At 38.4% G+C, this 20000-nt stretch overlaps 1 protein-coding gene across 1 annotated transcript in view; it reads right to left on the bottom strand.

The window, feature by feature from the left end:
• LOC311529217 (uncharacterized protein) overlaps positions 1 to 20000 on the bottom strand; it is a 210995-nt gene that overhangs the window by 189563 nt on the left and 1432 nt on the right. The window contains exon 2 of the mRNA XM_084645010.1: positions 11264 to 11336. Coding sequence (XP_084501136.1) covers positions 11264 to 11336 — 73 coding nt within the window. The remainder of the gene's footprint in view (positions 1 to 11263; positions 11337 to 20000) is intronic.

The following is a 20000-nucleotide window of genomic DNA, read 5'->3' as shown; positions in this document are numbered from 1 at the left end:
AGTTTGCTGGATTGGAAATCAATTGATAATTTTTGCAGATTTCTCACTCTGAGTTACTGTTGAGCCATTGGTTGAACTGAGTCAAGTCTGTATGAGTAACTCAGACTGATATCTATTGCATGAAGAGTGGTTGCCACTAAGAAGCCTGTAGTTACCAAACTACAGTATCCCAGATATCACAGTTATTTCCCATGCTTAGAATATGAAATAACTGTGGTATATCATCGACCAAAGTGAGAGAACAGTGGGTAAATGCTGATTTCTTGGAACATAATTGTTCTAAGTGGCAAATGTTGAGACATGAAAAGGAATACAAGCGTGTGCAGGGAACTACAAATACTACTCTTCTAGGTCCGTTTATCTGTTTACCGGGGGCTCCACTTTCCAATGATTGCCTCAAAATGGGTTGCACAAACCCTGCATTTGAATGTTCAGATGGATACCTGGCACCTAAATACCCTTTTAGCTATTTGAGTGAGAATCTGAGAGCATTGTTTAGCTGTTATACACACACACACGCTCTCACTCATTTAGTCTAGGAAATTATTGTTTTAGTCTAAATCTAACAAAGGAAGTGAAAATAATTCCCAATTTGCGTGTTCAAAAGATACAGTATTACCAGTACCGACGTTCAAAAGGATAGCACAAGGAAAGTCTTGCTAAAATGTTGCTGATTAACAGGTAGCTAAATCTAAAATCACAGCTTTCAAAAATTAAACTGCCTACCTTCTTTCTGGCAATATTATCACGTTACTTTTCTTCTCTTTTAATGGCCACATACCACCATATGCTATTTATGGCATTTTCAGCCCAAAGGCAGATTCTTTAAAAAACGTCCAGGTCATATGTAGGGACCAGGGTTCAAATCTGATTTTGGTCACAAGTGAACATGAATGTGGGTTGTCGTCACATTCTCCATTTATTCACAGCACAAAGCAACCAGACAATTGGACACAATAAGTATTCTCCTATTTAAGAGAGGCCCTGGCCTGGACAAACAGGGATATTGATGCTTAGGACTAAAAGATTGGCAAAGCTGTGTGGAAAAGCTTGTACAGTAGCTGCCCACAGCATGCTAGATTCAAGCCTGTAGTATTAGTTCCTCATGCTCGTGAGCATGAAATTAACAATGTAACATAAGAAAGGACATAAAAAAAATTAGGTAGAGGGGAATGGCCACGAGATCTAAAACATGCTTGACCTTTTACCTATCTCCATTCACAAAACCAGAAAAAGGGGAAGAAAATGGTGGATTGTTACAGACTTTTTCCTATAAAAAAAAATTTGTGACACATTTGTCCTGTTATTTTACACACTGTGGAAATTCATGCCTCCTATTCCCTTCCCTCAAAAACACTAGGCACAGCACAGCTTGAAAAGGAGGTGGGGTTAGCAAAAGGTGTGTCATGCTTCAATGGGCAAAACAGATAGTAATTTTAAAATGACTAATTTGACAAAAAGCTGGATACGTAAAGTACCTGGGGCAACCTGGCACACACAGTAGCTACAAGAAACATTGCTGCAGTAATTATATGAAACTAATTACCATATGTGGTGTGTTCTACCTTAGCATCACATGGTATATACACTCACACAAGTTCACAGATTGCAAGGCAGGAGACAATACCATTAAATATTGGTATCAACATTCTATGTCACACAGAAGTTTTCTGACCAGCTATTCTGGAATAAAACAACAATTCTGGATTGTTAATCTTTAATTAATGGATGAAGTATAGAACCAGCTGGAGAATGATAATCCCATTTTGAGGCAACTTTCAAGGTTAAAAAAAAATGGCTCCACATCGGAATGAAAACAAAACCATTTTGTGAAAGGGAATTGTGTCAAAACATTTGATTTTGGACTGAAAACCTCAGGTTTTCAACTCCTCTCTCTCTCTCTCTCATGTCCACCCTGGACCTCAAAAACCTTATTGCCAAAAATGTCTTCAAAATCTGTTTCAGTGAAATGTTTTGGCTTTGGCGTAATGTTTTTTTCTTCAAAAATATTCTGAGCAGCCTAGTGGTGAACAAAGCTAACAAGTAGGGAAAAAGAGGGAGTTGAAAACAAACCATTTTAGTCAATCTTGTCCTTACAAGAGAAATAAAAGAATCCAATGAGAAACAGAATGACATATTTTCATTCCATCTTGACCCTTCAACAGTACCTTCAGTATGGGAAAAGCTATAATCTTTGCGACTGCAAGGATGCAAAGTACTAATCTGGCCTGCTTTGTCCCATGCTGTTATTTCCATAAGAAATAATTGCAAGTTTAAATTGTGACAACTTGCATTGGCTCATGGGAATGCAAACATCTTATCTCCTGATAACATGTTGAGATAACACACATCACCACTGTAGCAAGCATGAGGACACTTGTCTTCACTTATTTTATGTGCACTCTATCACATTCCTACCCACACGTTCCTATCTTTTCTTTCAGCAGACGCCACACATTCTTTTACTGAAGTACAGAACTTGCTTTCTCAATAAGAACTGGGCACTTCAGTTGCACCACAGTCGTGCCTTTGCAACAAGTAAGCAAAAGTTAAAGGACGATCAGGAATACTTTTGAAGGTCATCATTTCATGTCCCACCAGAGGAGTGACTTTTTTTCTTTACAAACACAATTGGGATGTTGGCCTTTAGATAGTCTTTCCTTCCTTGAGGTAGAAAGGGTGTTATCACCATTGCCAGAGCGATCTGGAAACTACCCAGAAAAAGAGGCTGTAGTGTATGACTACTAGTTTATTAGCCATTGTTCTACTGATAATAAATTCTTCACTGTGTTGTAACTGCAATCATATACTGTATCTAAAATGTCTGATTATCCATGTCTCTTACATTAAAAATTGTTCAATTTTTTTTAAAAGCTGGTTGAAAAGTTTTCATGAAAACTTTCTTTTTAAAACAAACAAACAAAGTTTTTTGACCAAAATGAAAATTTTCACAGAAGTTTTCATTTCAATTTTTGTTTGTTTGTGATGAAAAACTGAAAACCAAAACATTTTTGGCAATGGAAACATTTTTGGTTTTCAGCTTTTTGGTCTTTCCTTTCATTTTGTTTTAATTTGGAAGTGGAAAAAAGGGGACAAAGGAAGGGAAATGGAGAAGAAAACAAAACTAAACATGCTTTGGTTTTCAAAAATGGATTTTTTTATTTGTTTCATTGAAAAACAAACCAAAAAAAATGATGAAAAATTTTGAATGCCTGATATTTTATTTATTTATTTATTTTTATTTAAAAAAAGTAATGGACCAAATTCAGTCCTTTGTGCTTTCTATAGTCTGAAGATGAAGAGGTTACCAAACAGCTGTCTCCTTTTCTACCTCAGATTTCTTTGGTTTGCACTCCCACAGGCTACAACACTCCCTGGTGACAAAGAATTCAATCCAATTTCCACTGGAATCACTGGATATCTTTCCACTGACTACAGTGTGAGTTGGACATGGTCTAGATGTCTCAGATAGAGCCCTGTGTTTCTCTGCTTTGCTGCTGATTCTGTCTTCTCCATATTATCTATTGACTGGTGAATTTGTTGTGTGGGTACATAGCTCACACTTCTGAGGATTTTATCACTATTCTTATGATCTAGAAATATTGTGTTCCTGTGGAGAACTCAACAGAATACTATTCATCACTTGTAATGTGGCTTCTATATAATGTTTTACTTACATACTTTGAAGTTCATCTCAGGAGGCAAGAAACATGATTTGTTACTTAACAGGCGCCAGGGTAGATGAAAACCATCCAGTATGGGATATACATTTAAACTGGCAGAAAATACTTATTTGACTTCAGGAATAGGTAATTTTTCAGTTAAACTTTTACCAGATGTAGTATCATGGTAAATGCCAAAATTCCTGAGAAAGTAACCCTCAAAATCTAATACCAGTCATTGCAAGGGACATGCCTCTATATATCTCTGGATTTGGGGGCTGTTTTGCATCCCATGGGAGGGACACAAAAGTTTGGGGTATTTTATATGCAATTTAATATAGTTAGTATTTTCCCAAAACAAATTGCACTGTCCCTTGACAGACTATGATTTTAAAAGACATGTTTTACTTGCACACCATCTATAAAAGTTCAGTCACCTAAATTCCCCAGACGAGTGCTTCTGGACTGAGAATATCCAATTTGAGTTTCACTTATTTAGGCATGTCACATGCACCTGTTCTAATCTCTAGACATATGTGCAATCAAAAAATGTATTGAAGGCACATATACAAATGTTCACATAATCCAATGTCTGCTAGTGGCCTATTCCTAACCTCCAAAGCAAAACCCCATTATCCCTTCTGCCTAAAACACCACCCCCTCTTCAACCTGCTGCCTTAAAAAAGTCTGGAAAGGCAGAAATAGCTTTGCTACTTTCCTTCATGGTCAAACGCGATCAGAGCAGACCCTACTGAGGGAGGCCCAAACATAGATGATCATATTTGGAATATCTGCACAATCTACTGTTCATGGATGGAGCCTGGAAAAGTATCACTGCATCACCCGTGCCCTCCCCCAATTTGACTCTGCCCAAATATAAGGAATCTACTCTCCAAAGCAGGTTGAAAGTTACTCCCAGTCTTAAACATTCAACTCTGCAGCAGAGTGGAAACAAAGTGGTTTTACCTGGTCGTTCACCACTGATATAATTCTGTTGAACATGAAGTTTTCTAGGCTACCGTGGAGGTGGAAAAACCCTTCTTTGCCTACCACACAGCTATGGATCAGCCCTCAGAATTCCTCAATGCAGTCCATTCAGTCTCCTTGCTTCTTTTTCCTGCAGGCCATCATCATACTATGGTGACTGGTGAGGATGATGCAGGTAAAGAGAGTGCTAGGGGTTACTGTCTGCTGGGACAAGAACAGAGAATAGCAACAGGCTATAGACAAAGCATTTGAATAGTATCTTCTTCAGAGCCATCTGCACTCTGTGTGGTTCAATTCATCTTTGAGGGCAGTCTTCTTTCTTTCTCCCCTTTAAAGGAAAATATCCTGCCATCCAAACAAGCATGGAAAAATAATATTCTGGTTCTTCTTTTATTATTAGTGAACTAAACGGCCAAACTAATGAGTCCAGCTTACAGTTCAACTCCTGTTTTGCAAAGTGGCTGCAGAAAGAGTCAGCTCTTGGTGTTCTACTCTTTCTTTACACACTCTTTCTCACTGGTTTCAGTGGGGGATTTGCGTGAGCAAAGAGAGGACTGCAGGCTATGGTACTGAACAGCAGAGGTGGGATTGTGGCTGGCCCTTGTGTGGGTATGCAAGGGGCTGTTTTCTTCCTTTATGCGCTCTGCACAAAAGCCAGACTTGGTAGCAGTCCCCATGCTCTGGGATGCTGTTTCCTTCTCGCACTCTTTGGGATGCAAATCACCCCAAAGGTGAAGAGTTTCAGCCATAGCCTAGTTCTGCAGTGGCCTGCAGAGCTGGCCAGACTTATGGGACGGGCTACCAAAGGAACATTGTAGCATGTGTGTTCCCATTGTACATTTGGGAGCTTGGAGAGGGACTGTACGTTAGGGGCATCCCTTGCGTGATGCTGTATTGTCTCACCTCTAACACCGACCCAGTGGCTATATGCCATAATCTGGCCTTTTACAGAATTAAGACAGTGTTACAGTATGCTCTTCATTTATTTTAAGAGCTGTTGCAGTAACGTTAATCAATAAGGCAAGGTAATCTCACTGATGAGTACAATGCTGAGTATTAGGCAAGATTAACCTCACATCTAGGAGAAAGATTTTTAAAAATGCTAAACTTCACCAAGAGTGGTGTTTAAGAGGAGACAGAACAAGGTTTATCAATGGAAACAAACGTAAATTGCTTACCCAGAACTGGGTGGGAGAGAGCCTACTTCATTTGGGCTACTGAGTATAATATTAAGTAGAAAGAACTAAATAAAAAAAAAAAGAATTCCAAGCAGTCAAAACATGAAAGTGTACAATGATTATAAAATAATACAATTTTCTTACCTAACGTTTCAACTGTCTGAAGAAATATTTTTCGTGTACAAAAGATATAACTATATATCTTCTGATTTTACTGGCTGCAGATTACACTAATTATCATAAAAAATTACTGCCACTAATAAAAATTCTATTATAAGTTACTTATAGTAATCTCTAGGGCACTATACTTAGGCTAGAAAAGATTATAATTACATTACATTACAGAGAGAATTTGTTTCCTGAAGCGGCTTTAACATTGTCTGTTTCTTTTAACACTTTAAAGTTGCCTTTTTTCCCCTTTCAGGTCAAACGTTGCCTGTTTTCTTCATTGTGCAGGATGTGGTTTTATCCCAGAATAATGATCCATCTCTGTTGAAAGTGACGTAAATGAAGTTTTAAAATCACAAATATCTGGGTGGGTTTCACCTCCCGAGGGGGTTACTGTGTCTCAATGGAAGGATGCATGAAAGGGAAGACCTAACACTCTCCGCCCAAAGGGAAACACGCTCTGTATAAAATTGCTGGAAACTGGTGGGTGTTCACACAAAATACTATGTTCGGATTTTATTTGACAAGACAACAATTGTTATTTTCCCCTTTAGATACTTTGCATTTTCCCATCTGTGAGGCTGATGACTCTTAAATGACCTTAAATCATATTGCTGCTTACAGGCAAATGTGAAACTCTGCATGCTACCTGCTTGGACTGATCATCAAATTAAATAGCTTTGCTTTGATAGATGACAGTGCAGTAAATAACCTCAGAGTCCAACTAATTAAAATAAAATTGGAACAGTGGCCATTTCTTTTAGAAAGGGTTTCAATGCTTCAATAGCGGGGCTAATCAACATCTTAATTAACAGTCATATAAAATGAAATAGCTCATCTGAGTTGCTTTAAAATAGACAAGTTATTTATGCAAAGACTTGTGGCATATTAATTGCTAACACTAAGAAAAAAATATGCCTTTGAGGTTTACAGCTGCTTTTGCAGCAAAGGATTTGAGAGCTAAATTGTGGAGGAAGCATATTACAGTAGTTAATTTTATTACATACTTGAACCAGAAGCACAAGTGAGGCTGGCAAAGTTTTGTTGTTTAAAAAAAAAAATCAAATTCATTGCTCAAAGCAGCACCATGATGTTTCCACTTTATTCCAAGTTAAACATTAAGGGTTAGATCCTGCAAGGTGCTGAGTGAACTGATCCTCCTCCAGCAAGATGTTTAGTCACGTGAGTTGACCCACTACTCAAGTGCTTAGAATTAAGCCTGTGCTTTACTAGATCAGGACTAGGGTGCTCAGCACCTTGCAGGATTGATCCCTTATCCCCTAGTCCTGCAAACACTTACGTACCGAAACGTACGCTCTCATGTGAGCGCAGTCAGTGGGATTACTTACAGGAGTGTTTGCAAGATTGGGCCCTAATTTGCTTTTTTGCACCAATTAATCTACCAATGTTCATAATTTTAAATACTTTATGAACATGTGGGGCTGGGAGGGGAGAATCAAGGGAAGGCAGAGAGGAATTACATTTCCTTCCCTAATTACTTTACTTTTGTTGACACCTTGGAATAAGTTTTTACTTTCAGAGAAGAACAGTTGATTTACACTACAGAAACAGCCCAGCAAGCATGAGAAAATTATTTGTCTTTCCTCCTGCCAGGCATCCATTTCCTTTTCACTGTTGCTAACAATGTGCTAACTCTTTAAGCATTTGTCAAAGGATCACAACATAAGAAAACTATATTTAAATAACTTCAATACAAAGTAAAAACACAGTGTAATGATTTGGAGTCTATTTAAGTAATAATAATATTTGTACAGGCTGCCTGGCAAGAATGCTGGTAGATGGTAGGAGCTGAGTATAATCTTAAAGGGTCAGCAGCATCAATACATTTGTAAGAGAATTTAATATTCCTCTTTTTAAATAACTTTGATTTTAAGATCTTTAAATATGCACAATTTTCCCTTTTATTCATTGAGCAAACACTGATTTAGCTGTATTTTGAAGGGAGCTGAAAATAAGGTTGGCTGTTTTTGTAGCAATAGACTGAGGTCACTATAAGCAACAGTGATGAGAGTTTTGCAGGCCTTTGCTGAAATTAATTGGTTTGCTCATTTCACTCTCTAATAATGGAGAGGGTTTTTACATCACAAGTCACTACAGCTAGCATTAAGTGGATCCCTTGTTGGCCATCTCAGCACACAAACTCACGGTGCAGTTGCATATCTGTCTGAAAATCTGGCCCATTAAAATCCAGGAGACTTTCTATATCAGGCTTTCCACAGTATGCATCTGATGAAGTGAGCTGTAGCTCGTGATAGCTTATGCTCAAATAAATTGGTTAGTCTCTAAGGTGCCACAAGTACTCCTTTTCTTTTTGCAAATACAGACTAACATGGCTGTTATATCAGGTTGTAACCATTAGTAGATTAATTTATGGGCTTGCAAACCTTGACAGTGTCCTTAAGATTCATTGCACTAAAGGAGGATAGCTGAATAAATAAGCTCCCATACTTTTAACTGCCCTACTCATCCCATCCTTGCTCCCCACTTTACAAGGGCCATATATCATTTTAGATCAAATTCTCCTTCCATCCTACACATAGCTGGTAATAGCTCACTTTACTTATTGCAATGTATTTATATCAGACATTCTGAGTAACAACAGTCAATTGGTTGAAGGCACCCATGATGCAGAGCCTTAGGGGTAAGAGAGAGGGGGGAAAACACACCTGACACCAAGTGTACATGCCCTGTGCTGCCTGAGTCACTAGAAAGGTAAAGAGTCCTTGGATCACTGGGGCTGTGAGCACTGTGGAAACTGTCAAATCAGCAGATAGGGATGAGGAGGGGTAGAGACAATGTAAAGCACAGTACCATCAGCCAAACAAAATCCCACCCAGAAATTATTTTTAAAACAACAACAAAAAAATCCATATAACTAAACACATGAAAAAAGTTTGTGGAGCCAACATGATTTTGGCAAACCACCATTCTGTTTCCTCTGCTTGGATGTTATATCCCTTTCCCCCTTCCTGTGTTTGTCTTGTCTATTTAGACTGTAAGCTATTCGGGTCAGGGACCATCTATTTTTACTCAAAATGTGTAAAGCATCTAATGGCGTCCTGGGGCCTCCAGGTTCTAGTGACATACAGACAAATAACAACAACACTAAAGTAACCCTGACAAGCAATAAGTGTAATAGAAGTTACAATAGTGTTGTTAGATAACCTGAGACCAACACAGCTACAAAAACACTGCATACAATAGTTTTGTTGGCAGCCAAAAACTCAGAGGAAGAATGAATACATCTCAGATTACTCCACATTAGGATTCAGACAAGCTAGGCTTTTTTTTCCCCTTGGCAGAAATGCCCAGTTTATCGAGTATCTTGGATGGTTTAAGCAATATCTAGAAGACTGTGAGACAGCAGCAATTCTGTGTTCTACTAAAGCTTCCCCCAAAACATTAAGAGCCACTGATGCCCCTTATAGGGGAACTGAACTCTTTAGTACCACGTGTGTTTTTCATTTCATGCATGTGTCAATATGCTTTAAAATGCCCTATTTCTAGAGGCAAACGTTGTGCCCAGACAAGCCCACTCTGATTATGTATGTACAGTGTATATGAAAGTTTGCAGTTGTGGTTGAGTAATGGTATGACGGTTACGTAGCGAAATGGTATATGTCTCTGCAGGACCACAGAGAGGTATCTAACGAAACGTACACATATAATTCAAAACACTGTCCATCTTTTAGTGGATCAGATATCCAGTAAAAATGGTTGTTTGCTTTGGGCTTGACACAAAACCACCGCATATAGTATTCTTCATACATCCAAACTTAGTGATCTGGGATAAACAGTCTAGTATAGCTGTCAAAAAGAAAAGATTTCTAGGCCATGCAGGAATTATATACTCCTATGTACAAGAAGAAAATGGTCTAAAATTTCAGTCATGCAAACTCCAGCTGATATTAGGAGGAATAATTCCTAAATCCCTTTAACTCTTTCAGTTTCAGGCAAATATACAGCATTCAGCAGAGTTATGCTATTTACCTAAGATGAAAACTCATCATAGTATTTCACAAAGGCTACATAAAGATTTTGTGCCGTCATTTCTTCACACAATACACAGTAATTCTTGTAAAGCCAAAGATCTATCCCAGATGAAGAAAAATGTAGCATACACATGTTTAAACATAAAAATATATTCTGTCTGAAAATATTTTTTTCTACCCCTTACAGCTAGCACTTAAATATTGTGCATAGTATTTCTAGAATTTTAAATGAAAAAGGCTGTCAACTCATTTGTCCAAATTCGAACCCTCCACAATTCTCCTTAAAAGTTAGAGGAATAAGATGTCAAAGTTTGCAGGAGTTACTCTTCTCAAGATCAGCATCTGGCTCCCTGATGAGCTTCACAGGCATGCATGTTGGGAGTTGTTTCAGAGACTGTCTTGGAGTGAGGCTGCTAATGTGGTGTTTGGGCTCTTAGAGAACCTTTTGTATGACTCAGCTTGGATTTGGATGCAACTTGGTTTGCTTAAGAACAAGAGGGAACTAGATAAATCCTACATGATACAAATGAGGGACTTGGCTACACCTTTAGTTGCTGGCCAAGGGATAAAGTGCCCCTGCCCAATTTGAGCAAGAGAGTCTTTTATTAAAATTACTCTCTTACAGTCTTTCTTGGTAATGTGATCAAACAGGGACTGGCTACCGGTTTTGCTGAGGCTAAGCCCCTTCCAGCCATGCCCCTAACATTAACAAATAAATTAGCCTTTAAGAAGCAGAATATTTTCCAAAAGCCCCTTTTTCCATATTGCACATTAGCTGGCGATTCCATTCTCATAAGTTCCTTGGTGAGACAGGAGCAATGTGCCCTAACTGCCCTACTGTACAGAAGGAACACATTTTTACTTCGCAGACATGAGACACTTCCTTTAGAATAACTGCCTTAATGTGTAACTTGGTCTTCATTCAAGTGTTGTTCCCTTCAGCTTTGTTTGGGTCCAGCCAATTCTTATCGTTAATGGCCAAACCAAAGATCTTGAACTTTGTTTACCATGTAACCTGTCACTGTGATAAAAACCCAAAGCCTGTTCCAACTTTCAAGAAAAGGAGAAAAGACTTGTTTGGTTTTTCCTGGCATTTATTTCTGCTTTGCAAAACCTATTCAGATGTAGACAGTAATGCTGAGCACTTGGAGAAGGTGTTAAATTGAGATTATGGTAAACAGCAGATTTGTTTGATCAGGGAAGAAATTATTTCATCAAGACACAAGAGAATTAAGCTGAGTTACACGTCACTTACTGTATGTATTGATCAGCAAGTGGATGAGGAGTTCCTGGTTATGGACAGCTGCTCCATGGAAAACAGTATAAACCTATTATGAAGGAAAAAGAAAGTTACGTTTTGAAATGGAAAATATTAATTGCAGACTCCCTTTGTCCAAAACGGTAATGAACACGTAAATGCAAGACCAGAACTTTCTTAACAGGTTTCCTATTCTATTTATATGCTGCCTTAATGTTTCTAAGAGCAGCACAGTTTGACACTTTTTCTTTCACATCCAGTTTCACAGTGAAAAAGAGGAATAGTTTTGTTGGCAAGGCCTGTAGCATTTAGGCTTTGTTTAGTAACTAGTGATGAGTATCCACAAAAGGTTTAAGGACGACTACTACATTGTGAAGTAACAGCAAGCAGTACGGTAACTATGTAGGTTTTATTTGGAAACACTAATTAGGTAGTAATAATAGCTTTGGTAGATTATTTTGTAGTCATACTTAGTAGACACAGAAATAATTACTGTGGATCGTATCCTCCCTTTCCACATAAAAATGCATGGAAGGGTGGACTTACTTGAAATAGCTCATGTTTTCTTGAGGTACTACTGCCTTCAGAGGTGGAATTAAATCTCTGAAAGGCAGGCCACCAGTAATGTGCAACCGGCAGGGCAAGCTAAGTTACCTACAGATCGAATGGACCATAGGAAAAATAGGTCCAAATCCTGTCTATCCTTGAACACAAACATGCAGATCACTACACTCTTCCTTCCTCCACAGCACTGAGCACATGACTGTGCTTTTCTGCCAGTGACACCCCCATTGGCTGTGTCCACACCACTCACTACAGGCTTTCACATGGTATGCACTGGAAATATATGCTTTCCAGAGCAACACTGACTGTCATCTTGGTAGCTAGTATACTATGCATCCAGTGAAGTGACACATCACTGAACACTAAGAAACATAAATTGCTTGCTTTCAATATCAATGACCTAGGGGGAAGAATATGGAAGCGAGGAAATTTGCAGAGATAAACTGGGATGAGGGTTGGGGTGGAACAGGTTAATATAGGGAAAGAGTGTAATAAAAATTCAGAATGAAAAAGGCGGTATTATTCACTTTGGATATGAAATGCTTGGGTTAAAGAAAATTTATTTAACAGAGAGAAAATATAAATAAACTCACCTAAACAAACTCTGCAGGAGCAGAAAACTATACAGAGAGTTTTAATTAAGAGTTAGAAGTATTTACAGAGGAAAATGTCTGCCTATTTGTTAAAGTTTTCAAAATTCTACTTCATAGTTTCTTCTATGCTCCCTTTCTGGATGGGAGGAGCTCCCAGTGAATATCAGCCGTCAAAAATAGTGAGATTGGAGGAAAAATTGAGATTTAAAAAAATAACATTTGGAGTCTTTTTATTAGGGTTTGTGATTGTCTCTGCAACCAGGAGGGCTAGAAACTTTGTCTTTTTTAAAATGACTGCTAAGTACCCCATGTAATAGGATTCCAGCAGCTAGGGCTTTAAGGAAGCACAAATATAGCAAAACTCAAGCTAAGATTGCAAGAGTTGGCAACACAAACATCCACAATCTCACCTCATTGTCCTTCCAAGCTCCTCCTTAACATTCCCCTCTGCTGTGATGCGTATAAAAAACTCAACGAGGGCTAGGGATTTGTTGTGGTGTAACCACTGCTGATCAGGCTGATCAGTACTGTCTCATTGTTGCCTTCTACTCCCTACGTCTGTTCATTGTATCTCTTTGCTGTATCTTATCTTATAGTTCGATTGTAAGAGCTTTGGGGTGGTGACTATCCTTTTGTTCTGGGTCTGTACAGTGCCTGGCACAATCAAGGTCCTGGGCCATGATTGGGACCCTTTGGTGCTATCGCAATACAAATAAATAATAACAGCAACAATAAATAATTAATACACATATGAGTAGAACTTCTATAGTCCTAGAGCCTTAATGCTTTATCCGAGGATCACTTACTCTGCAGGGAAAACTCCACTGAATAATTCTGAGCTCATTTAAAAAGACACACTCTTCTGTAGCACAGGTGGGATTTTGGGGCTCTAGCACTGTACGTCAAAGACTAGAACATCTTATTCTAAAGAGGAGCCCATATGGACTTTCTGGAGTCATTTGCTATGCACTTCTTAGGTAGCCATAGCATTAATCAGATTGCTGTATTTACAGATTCTTTAGCAAGGAATTGCGTCTCTCTCTTATTTCTATAGCACATATCATGGCATAGGGTAAAGTTAAATTACATAATAATCATTCAGTTTGTCGTCTCTGGCTATATTCAGGGAAACCCTTCAATCAGGAAAGCATGGGCTTACCTGGAAGCCAGAGGGAATTAACCACGTGCTGGAAGTTAAGCATGTTCTTAAATGCTTGAATTTGAAATATGAGTTTCATACTTTTGGCCTGAACTTCAATAAATAAAAACACATAATTTGCCGGGGGGGGGGGGTCCCAAACAGCCATGGTGTAGTTTTATTTGTTACGAGGTGCTGTCTTTTTTTAATTATTATTTTAAATGATGGCTCCCAGACATACATCTTAGCATAATAAGAACAAAAAAATCAGAGTTGTAGTTGATTAGAACTGAAAGTGAGCCCTGGACTGACAAATGAACTTGGTCAGTTTTTTTCAAAAGTTCACATCGTTCTAGTTCTAATTTATGGAACGCTTGGTATATATCATCTTGGTTGAACAATTACACTATTCTAAACAATTAAATTGCTATGATACACATAATGCATGGCTTCTGAGCATAAAGTTCTTTAATGATGGCAGACTCTAAAGTGGTACAGTTCACTTTTAAAAGGTCATGCATCTTTTTTCAGTAGATTAACATTTTATCTTTTAATGGTGTTAAGAAAAGGTCAAAGATTCTAACAGATGGAATATGGAAAGCTTCTGGTGAAGAAGATCAATGTGTTAAGCATCAATCTAAGTCCAGAAACACAGCCATTTAATGACTATTGTTCTTGTTTTATTTTAAATTACCACTATCCTGAATGCTAAAATTACATTTTCATATTTGAAAACTGAAACAACTTCTTCCTAAACAGATGCCTCTAATGTAAAGAATGTCTATTCATCTGTTGTACTTTTAGGAATATTTCTATATTTCAAAAGAAAAAAGTTTACCCTTAGGCTAATCGCATTTTTTTCTAACTGCCATCCAAACAAATGCACTAAGAATGACCCCCAATGGCAAACAGAGAATTAATTTTATATTGGTTTAACTGAATATGTTTGCAATCATTAGATGGAATATGTGATTTAAATCAGTTTTCTCTTCTTAGATAATATGCTATTTAAAGAAAAAAACTTTAAATCTTGGTGGCAATATAGACTGCACTTATTACAAAAATGTTCAAGAAGGGAATAAGGAATTATTTTTATGTAATGGATCTTTTTAATCGTATACTACCATGAAGTCTTAGGCCCAGATCCTGTAAAAGATTACACAGGCTTACTTTTAAACATCCAAGTAGTCCCATTGACCTCAAGTTTAAAGTTAAGAACATGCGGGACGTGTTTGCGGGAGACTGTAAGCTCCTCTGAACTGTGAATGTGTCTGTGTCTATGTTTGTAGAATGCCTAACATAATGGAGCAACAGAACTGAGTTTCTGGGCACTCCTATAAATATCAACTAATAGTACTCTTAGTGGTAGAGATACCTTAAAGAAAGTTACCAGATAGCTTCTGAAGAGTGTGTGCGTATGCGTCTGTAACATATACACATTTATCATATTTACTTATATTGGAAGTTCCTGCCATTCTCAGGGGCTATGCCTGCTCAGCCCAGCAGAATGACATCAACGGGAGAGTGGTACTGACAAAGGCAACTAGAGATTCTTTTCCTCAAGACTCCTTGGGGATGACACCTGTGAGTCCAGAGGCAGTGGTGCAGCAGGGCATTTTCACTCAAGACACCCTATTGGCAGGCATGTTCATATGCCAGAGAGCCAGCAGGGATTGGTGGGTTTCAAAATGTAACGATTTGATGGTCCTGCACTGTGACACACAGGGATACAAAATGGCAGATGCCCGGGAGGGAGGCACTGACCTGACTCTTTGCTGGCAGCTGCCTTCTTTGTCATGAAAATATCTATTATTAGGTCATTTTACTTTCTGATAAAGTACACTAGTCCTCCATCAACAACATGATAAACTGGACCCCAGAAATGCAGACTTGTTTTAGAGAAATAACTTAAAACATTAATCAACTATGTGCAAATCCCTTCTACCCACCCACATATCAATACAATATTTGTTTACACAGCAGGCTATACAACCTAAATGACAGGTTTCAGAGTAACAGCCGTGTTAGTCTGTATTCGCAAAAAGAAAAGGAGGACTTGTGGCACCTTAGAGACTAACCAATTTATTTGAGCATGAGCTTTCGTGAGCTACAGCTCACTTCATCGGATGCATACCGTGGAAACTGCAGCAGACTTTATATATACACAGAGAATATGAAACAATACCTCCTCCCACCCCACTGTCCTCCTGTATGCTCAAATAAATTGGTTAGTCTCTAAGGTGCCACAAGTACTCCTTTTCTTTTTACAACCTAAATGGTTATTTACAAGACAAATTTCTCATGTAAACAGGACTCAAAGTTTTATCATTTATTTTCTCATTTTGCAGAGAAGGTTGCAACTAATAGAACAATAGCTCTAGGACAGAAGTCAAGAAGCACTTTGTTAACAAAAAAAAAAAGATAAAAATTGGCTGATAATACATTATAGGTAAAATATATGGACCAAGCACCACACAGTTGCTGTTAAACAAAGGATATAAATCATCATGCTTCAGGGCTTTAGCCAACCTGTAACTATTGGGAGTTAAGTGGAAACTTTCCCTGGTTGTAGGTCATCCATAACTGTCCATAGCAGGGCTTCTTGTACCTTTCTTCAAAGTATTTTGTACTGGCCACGGTTGGTGACAGGATACTGGTCTAACCCAGGATGGCAGTTCCTGTGTTTCCAAATATTGGTTGCTTGGCACTGAAGTTTTTCTTAGAAGTAATATTCTACTCAAAAGTCAAATGGAATTGTGGGGTGTCATGCTGGTTTATTTTAGAATTAAATAATATACATAACAGGGTACTTGCCCCTCTAGCTGCCCTCTATTGTCAGTTAAGGTTATCTTGCACAAAAGGAAAGCCAGCATTAGCCTGCTCATCTTTTCAAAAACATTTGTGGTAAAAGATGGTCTCACAGCATGTCCAGAAGCCAACTGTTCTGGATGAGGGTTGGCGGAGGGTGGGGAAGGAAAATGAATTCCGAAGATGAAGAGCCCTGTCAGAACCTCCCTCTCTATGGTGGGGGCTTCAGCTGAGGTATGTCTGCTGATCTCTACTGCAGCGATATGGTTTGTTCAGAGCAGCTGTCTCTTGGGTAGGATAGTTCTATGGAATTTAGAGGTCAAAGCCAACACCTTCAATTCCACCTAGCAGCCAGCTGGCCACCAGCTCGATCACAGAACCCAAGTATCATGTACTCATGGCAAGATATTCTTTAATTCAAGCAAGCTCCCATATTTTACGCTCACTTCAGTTCCTCCTGGATTTAAGGCATGGTTCATTGTAGCAAGGTGTGAAAAGAAAAAGAGACAAACTCCTTGCCAGCCCAAGATGATAAAAAGCAATTTTGGGGTCACTGCTGTGAGGTGACTGTCTGGGAGCCACTGGGAATGTAACCAGACTGTCAGGCTGTGAAATGCTGGTTGAACATCCTCAATTGAGGAAGTAATAAATTCACTCCAAATCCTCTGCTTGTCCTCTCCAATCCACCATAACCATTTCATTCTTAATTGGATAGACTCTCAGCCCAACTGACTGTCAGAAAAGAATGAAGCCACCAAAGACCAGCCCCATCCTCTCATAGATATATCAGCACTACCTCATAATTTACAGCATCTAAAGCAGTTGATAGATTTATTAGCAGTATGGACACCAGGTCATTATAAAGCAATTGGTACCCTTCCCTCTTCCAAAACAGGTACTGACAATATCAGTCTGCAAAGGACAAACTACTTCAGCTTTACAATCAGGAATTAGACAGATTCACAAGGTTTAAAGGTCACAAAATTCTTCCAGCACATTCTGAACCTCTGTAAGCATTACCGGGTATAATTTAATCATGGAAGATATAGCATTGGCTTGCTCTGTACCAATGAACTAATTCAAATTTACTTAAATTACAGATTTTTTTTTTTACTATTAGGGCTACAAATGCAAGCTGGGATCTGAGAGTCAAGCTGGGCTCCTTCCTTTTCACCAATCATCACTAGCAATAAAGGCTCTGCGGCTGAAATTATGCCCTCAGTGACAGCTTTGCAACACCACTGTCCTCACTGGGCTTGCAAAGGGATAACAAGCAGGAATTTAGAAAACAATATTACAATACACAAGATTAAATGGAATCCAACTCATTCTCTCTTAGCTGTGTTTGCTCCGCAGGGCTAATAAGGAGTGGAAAGCAGCAAATATGTATGTTTGTCGTCTGAGTCAGCAAATGTAATTCTTCATATACATAGGAAGCAGCTCTACTGAGGAAGACAATACCATTTTCCCAATAACTTTTCACAGTAGAACTGTGCTTTAAATCAAACAAGCAAATACTGAGCCGGCCCAGCAACAACAATTTGATCTGCTACATGGCAGTCTTTGGTTTGGAGACACTAAACAACTCCTCATCCTGGGGCCCAGGATTGTGAGTAAGCTATGAAGATGATACAATGCACTTGGCCTCTGTGGAGCCAAGGAACATTCGCATCACTCTTGAGAATCCCTTTGTGTAAAAAAAAAATTATCTTGTGCCCTCAGGTGCAATGGCTATGGATGAAATACAACTCAGTAAAAACAAACTGAGGTGTTGCAAGAGAGTTAATGAGCATTTTAGTATTTTTGCCTAGTGAGATAAAGTGATGACTCTCCATTGAGGAAGGGGAGAGTAATAACAACAGCTGCATGACTCTTTTTGTGGCCAATGCGACTGCAAATGCACCCCCAGCTTTTTATGTTTTACTTTGTTTCGTGCAGTGCTGATCCTATCCGTCAAGTCCAGTCAATTCTCCCACCTTTTTCCTTTTTAGTGTTCCTTTTGCTTTCCTTCATTCTATATCATGTCTAAAAGAAGCTGCATTCAGTTTATGTGGGATCAAATGCCCTTCAGTTGTTGTTTTACCAGTTCCATTTAAGTGGAGAGCATTTTCACATGCCTCTGATATTCCATGTTTCAAAGCCATAAAGAAGTGGATTGAGATATAAATGTTTTCAGGAGTCATGTATTCAGTTTGATTTCCGTGTTCAGGTACTGTTGGTGAGAGACTTAAAAGAATTGGCTAATTTGGTGTTGCTCCCGGTAGAAATATATGAGCACTAGCAATTCATAACATCTCCACAGAACACTCAGTGTATTGAATAAATAAGATCCAAGAGATTTTTCAAAGGATGCGTATTTTAACACCCAGTCACATACATCCGAGGATGTAATTTGATATGAAATAGCAGTTCCATGCCAACTTGATAATGAAATCTGATAAAGAACCTAACGTTAATTCTAGCTATTTGCTGTGTCCATTTCCCTTTTTGTTTTATTCCTAGAATTTTTTGTACTACCTCTGAGTAGTTCTGATCCTTGAGATCTGATTTCTTATACCCTGCAGGGGACAGCATTGGGCAAAGAACAGTGAAAATCATAATATAAAAGAGGAAACATTTGCTTTCAATTATCAAATTGTCCTTTGCTAATTGAGGTACAAAAGAGTATTCTTTTTTCCAGGTTAGCACCGCCATCTCTTCCCCCCCTGAATTATTTATGAAACATAATTTGGCTACCTATTTCACACTCTCCTCAATAAGAAAAAGATTCCCAACTCTTCCCAGCCACTAGCATGACTGAAGGGAAAAGAAATGATGTATAGCATTGCTATAAAACTTAGGAGTTTTTTTTCTCGACAGCTGTGTAAGCTTCACTATTTCTCAGCAGCTATGTTGAATACCATCCCTGCTGTCAACATAGATATCAGTTTTCATGCAGGAAAAAAAAATCAGTTTTCTGCCATTAGCTGTCATTAATATCTATAAAAAGAACGAGGCTATATACATGTGTATGCAAACACACACACACACGCTCACCTACTTTGTTGGTAAATGTGCATGTAACTTCAGGTAGAAATATTTCCTTTTTATTTTACTTTGGCATTGTTGCAACAAAAGTTCCACCAAGTGGATCTATATTTAAAAGTGATATTGCAGAAAGGTATATGGTAGCTTTGTTTATTTCGGACAGATTCAAAGAAGTATCTCTGAACTTCTGCCAGTGATCAAAGGAACTGATGATGTAGAACAGATTCATGGGCCATGTCCTATCAGCCTGCACTTTACCCATCATCCATCATCCAAACCCTAAGCCTTTTTCTGAGTGATGATTGCACCCTAAACACATAAAATTAATCACCACTCTAGCCCAGCCAGGTGTCTTGCCTCCAGAAATTATCTCACTGCAGCAAAAGAACTGCTAGAATCTGATAGCTGTATGTAATTTAATTTAAAGAATACTGCATAGTAATGAAAGATTAATTTACATATCTGAAAAGTTTCCAGTTTCACAAAGCCAATATAGATTCCTTAGACATATGTAATTGGAAAACAACTGGTTCATCATAAAATCAGGGCAATTAAGTATTTACTAGTTTCTGGAATTTTAAATGCAGGATCTCCATCATGATCT

This window comes from Lepidochelys olivacea (genome assembly GCF_965140295.1).
Source record: "Lepidochelys olivacea isolate rLepOli2 genome assembly, chromosome: 12".
Taxonomy (NCBI): Eukaryota; Metazoa; Chordata; order Testudines; family Cheloniidae; genus Lepidochelys; species Lepidochelys olivacea.
The sequence above is the reverse complement of the archived record's forward strand: the minus strand, read 5'-3'. Positions and strand labels throughout refer to the sequence as shown.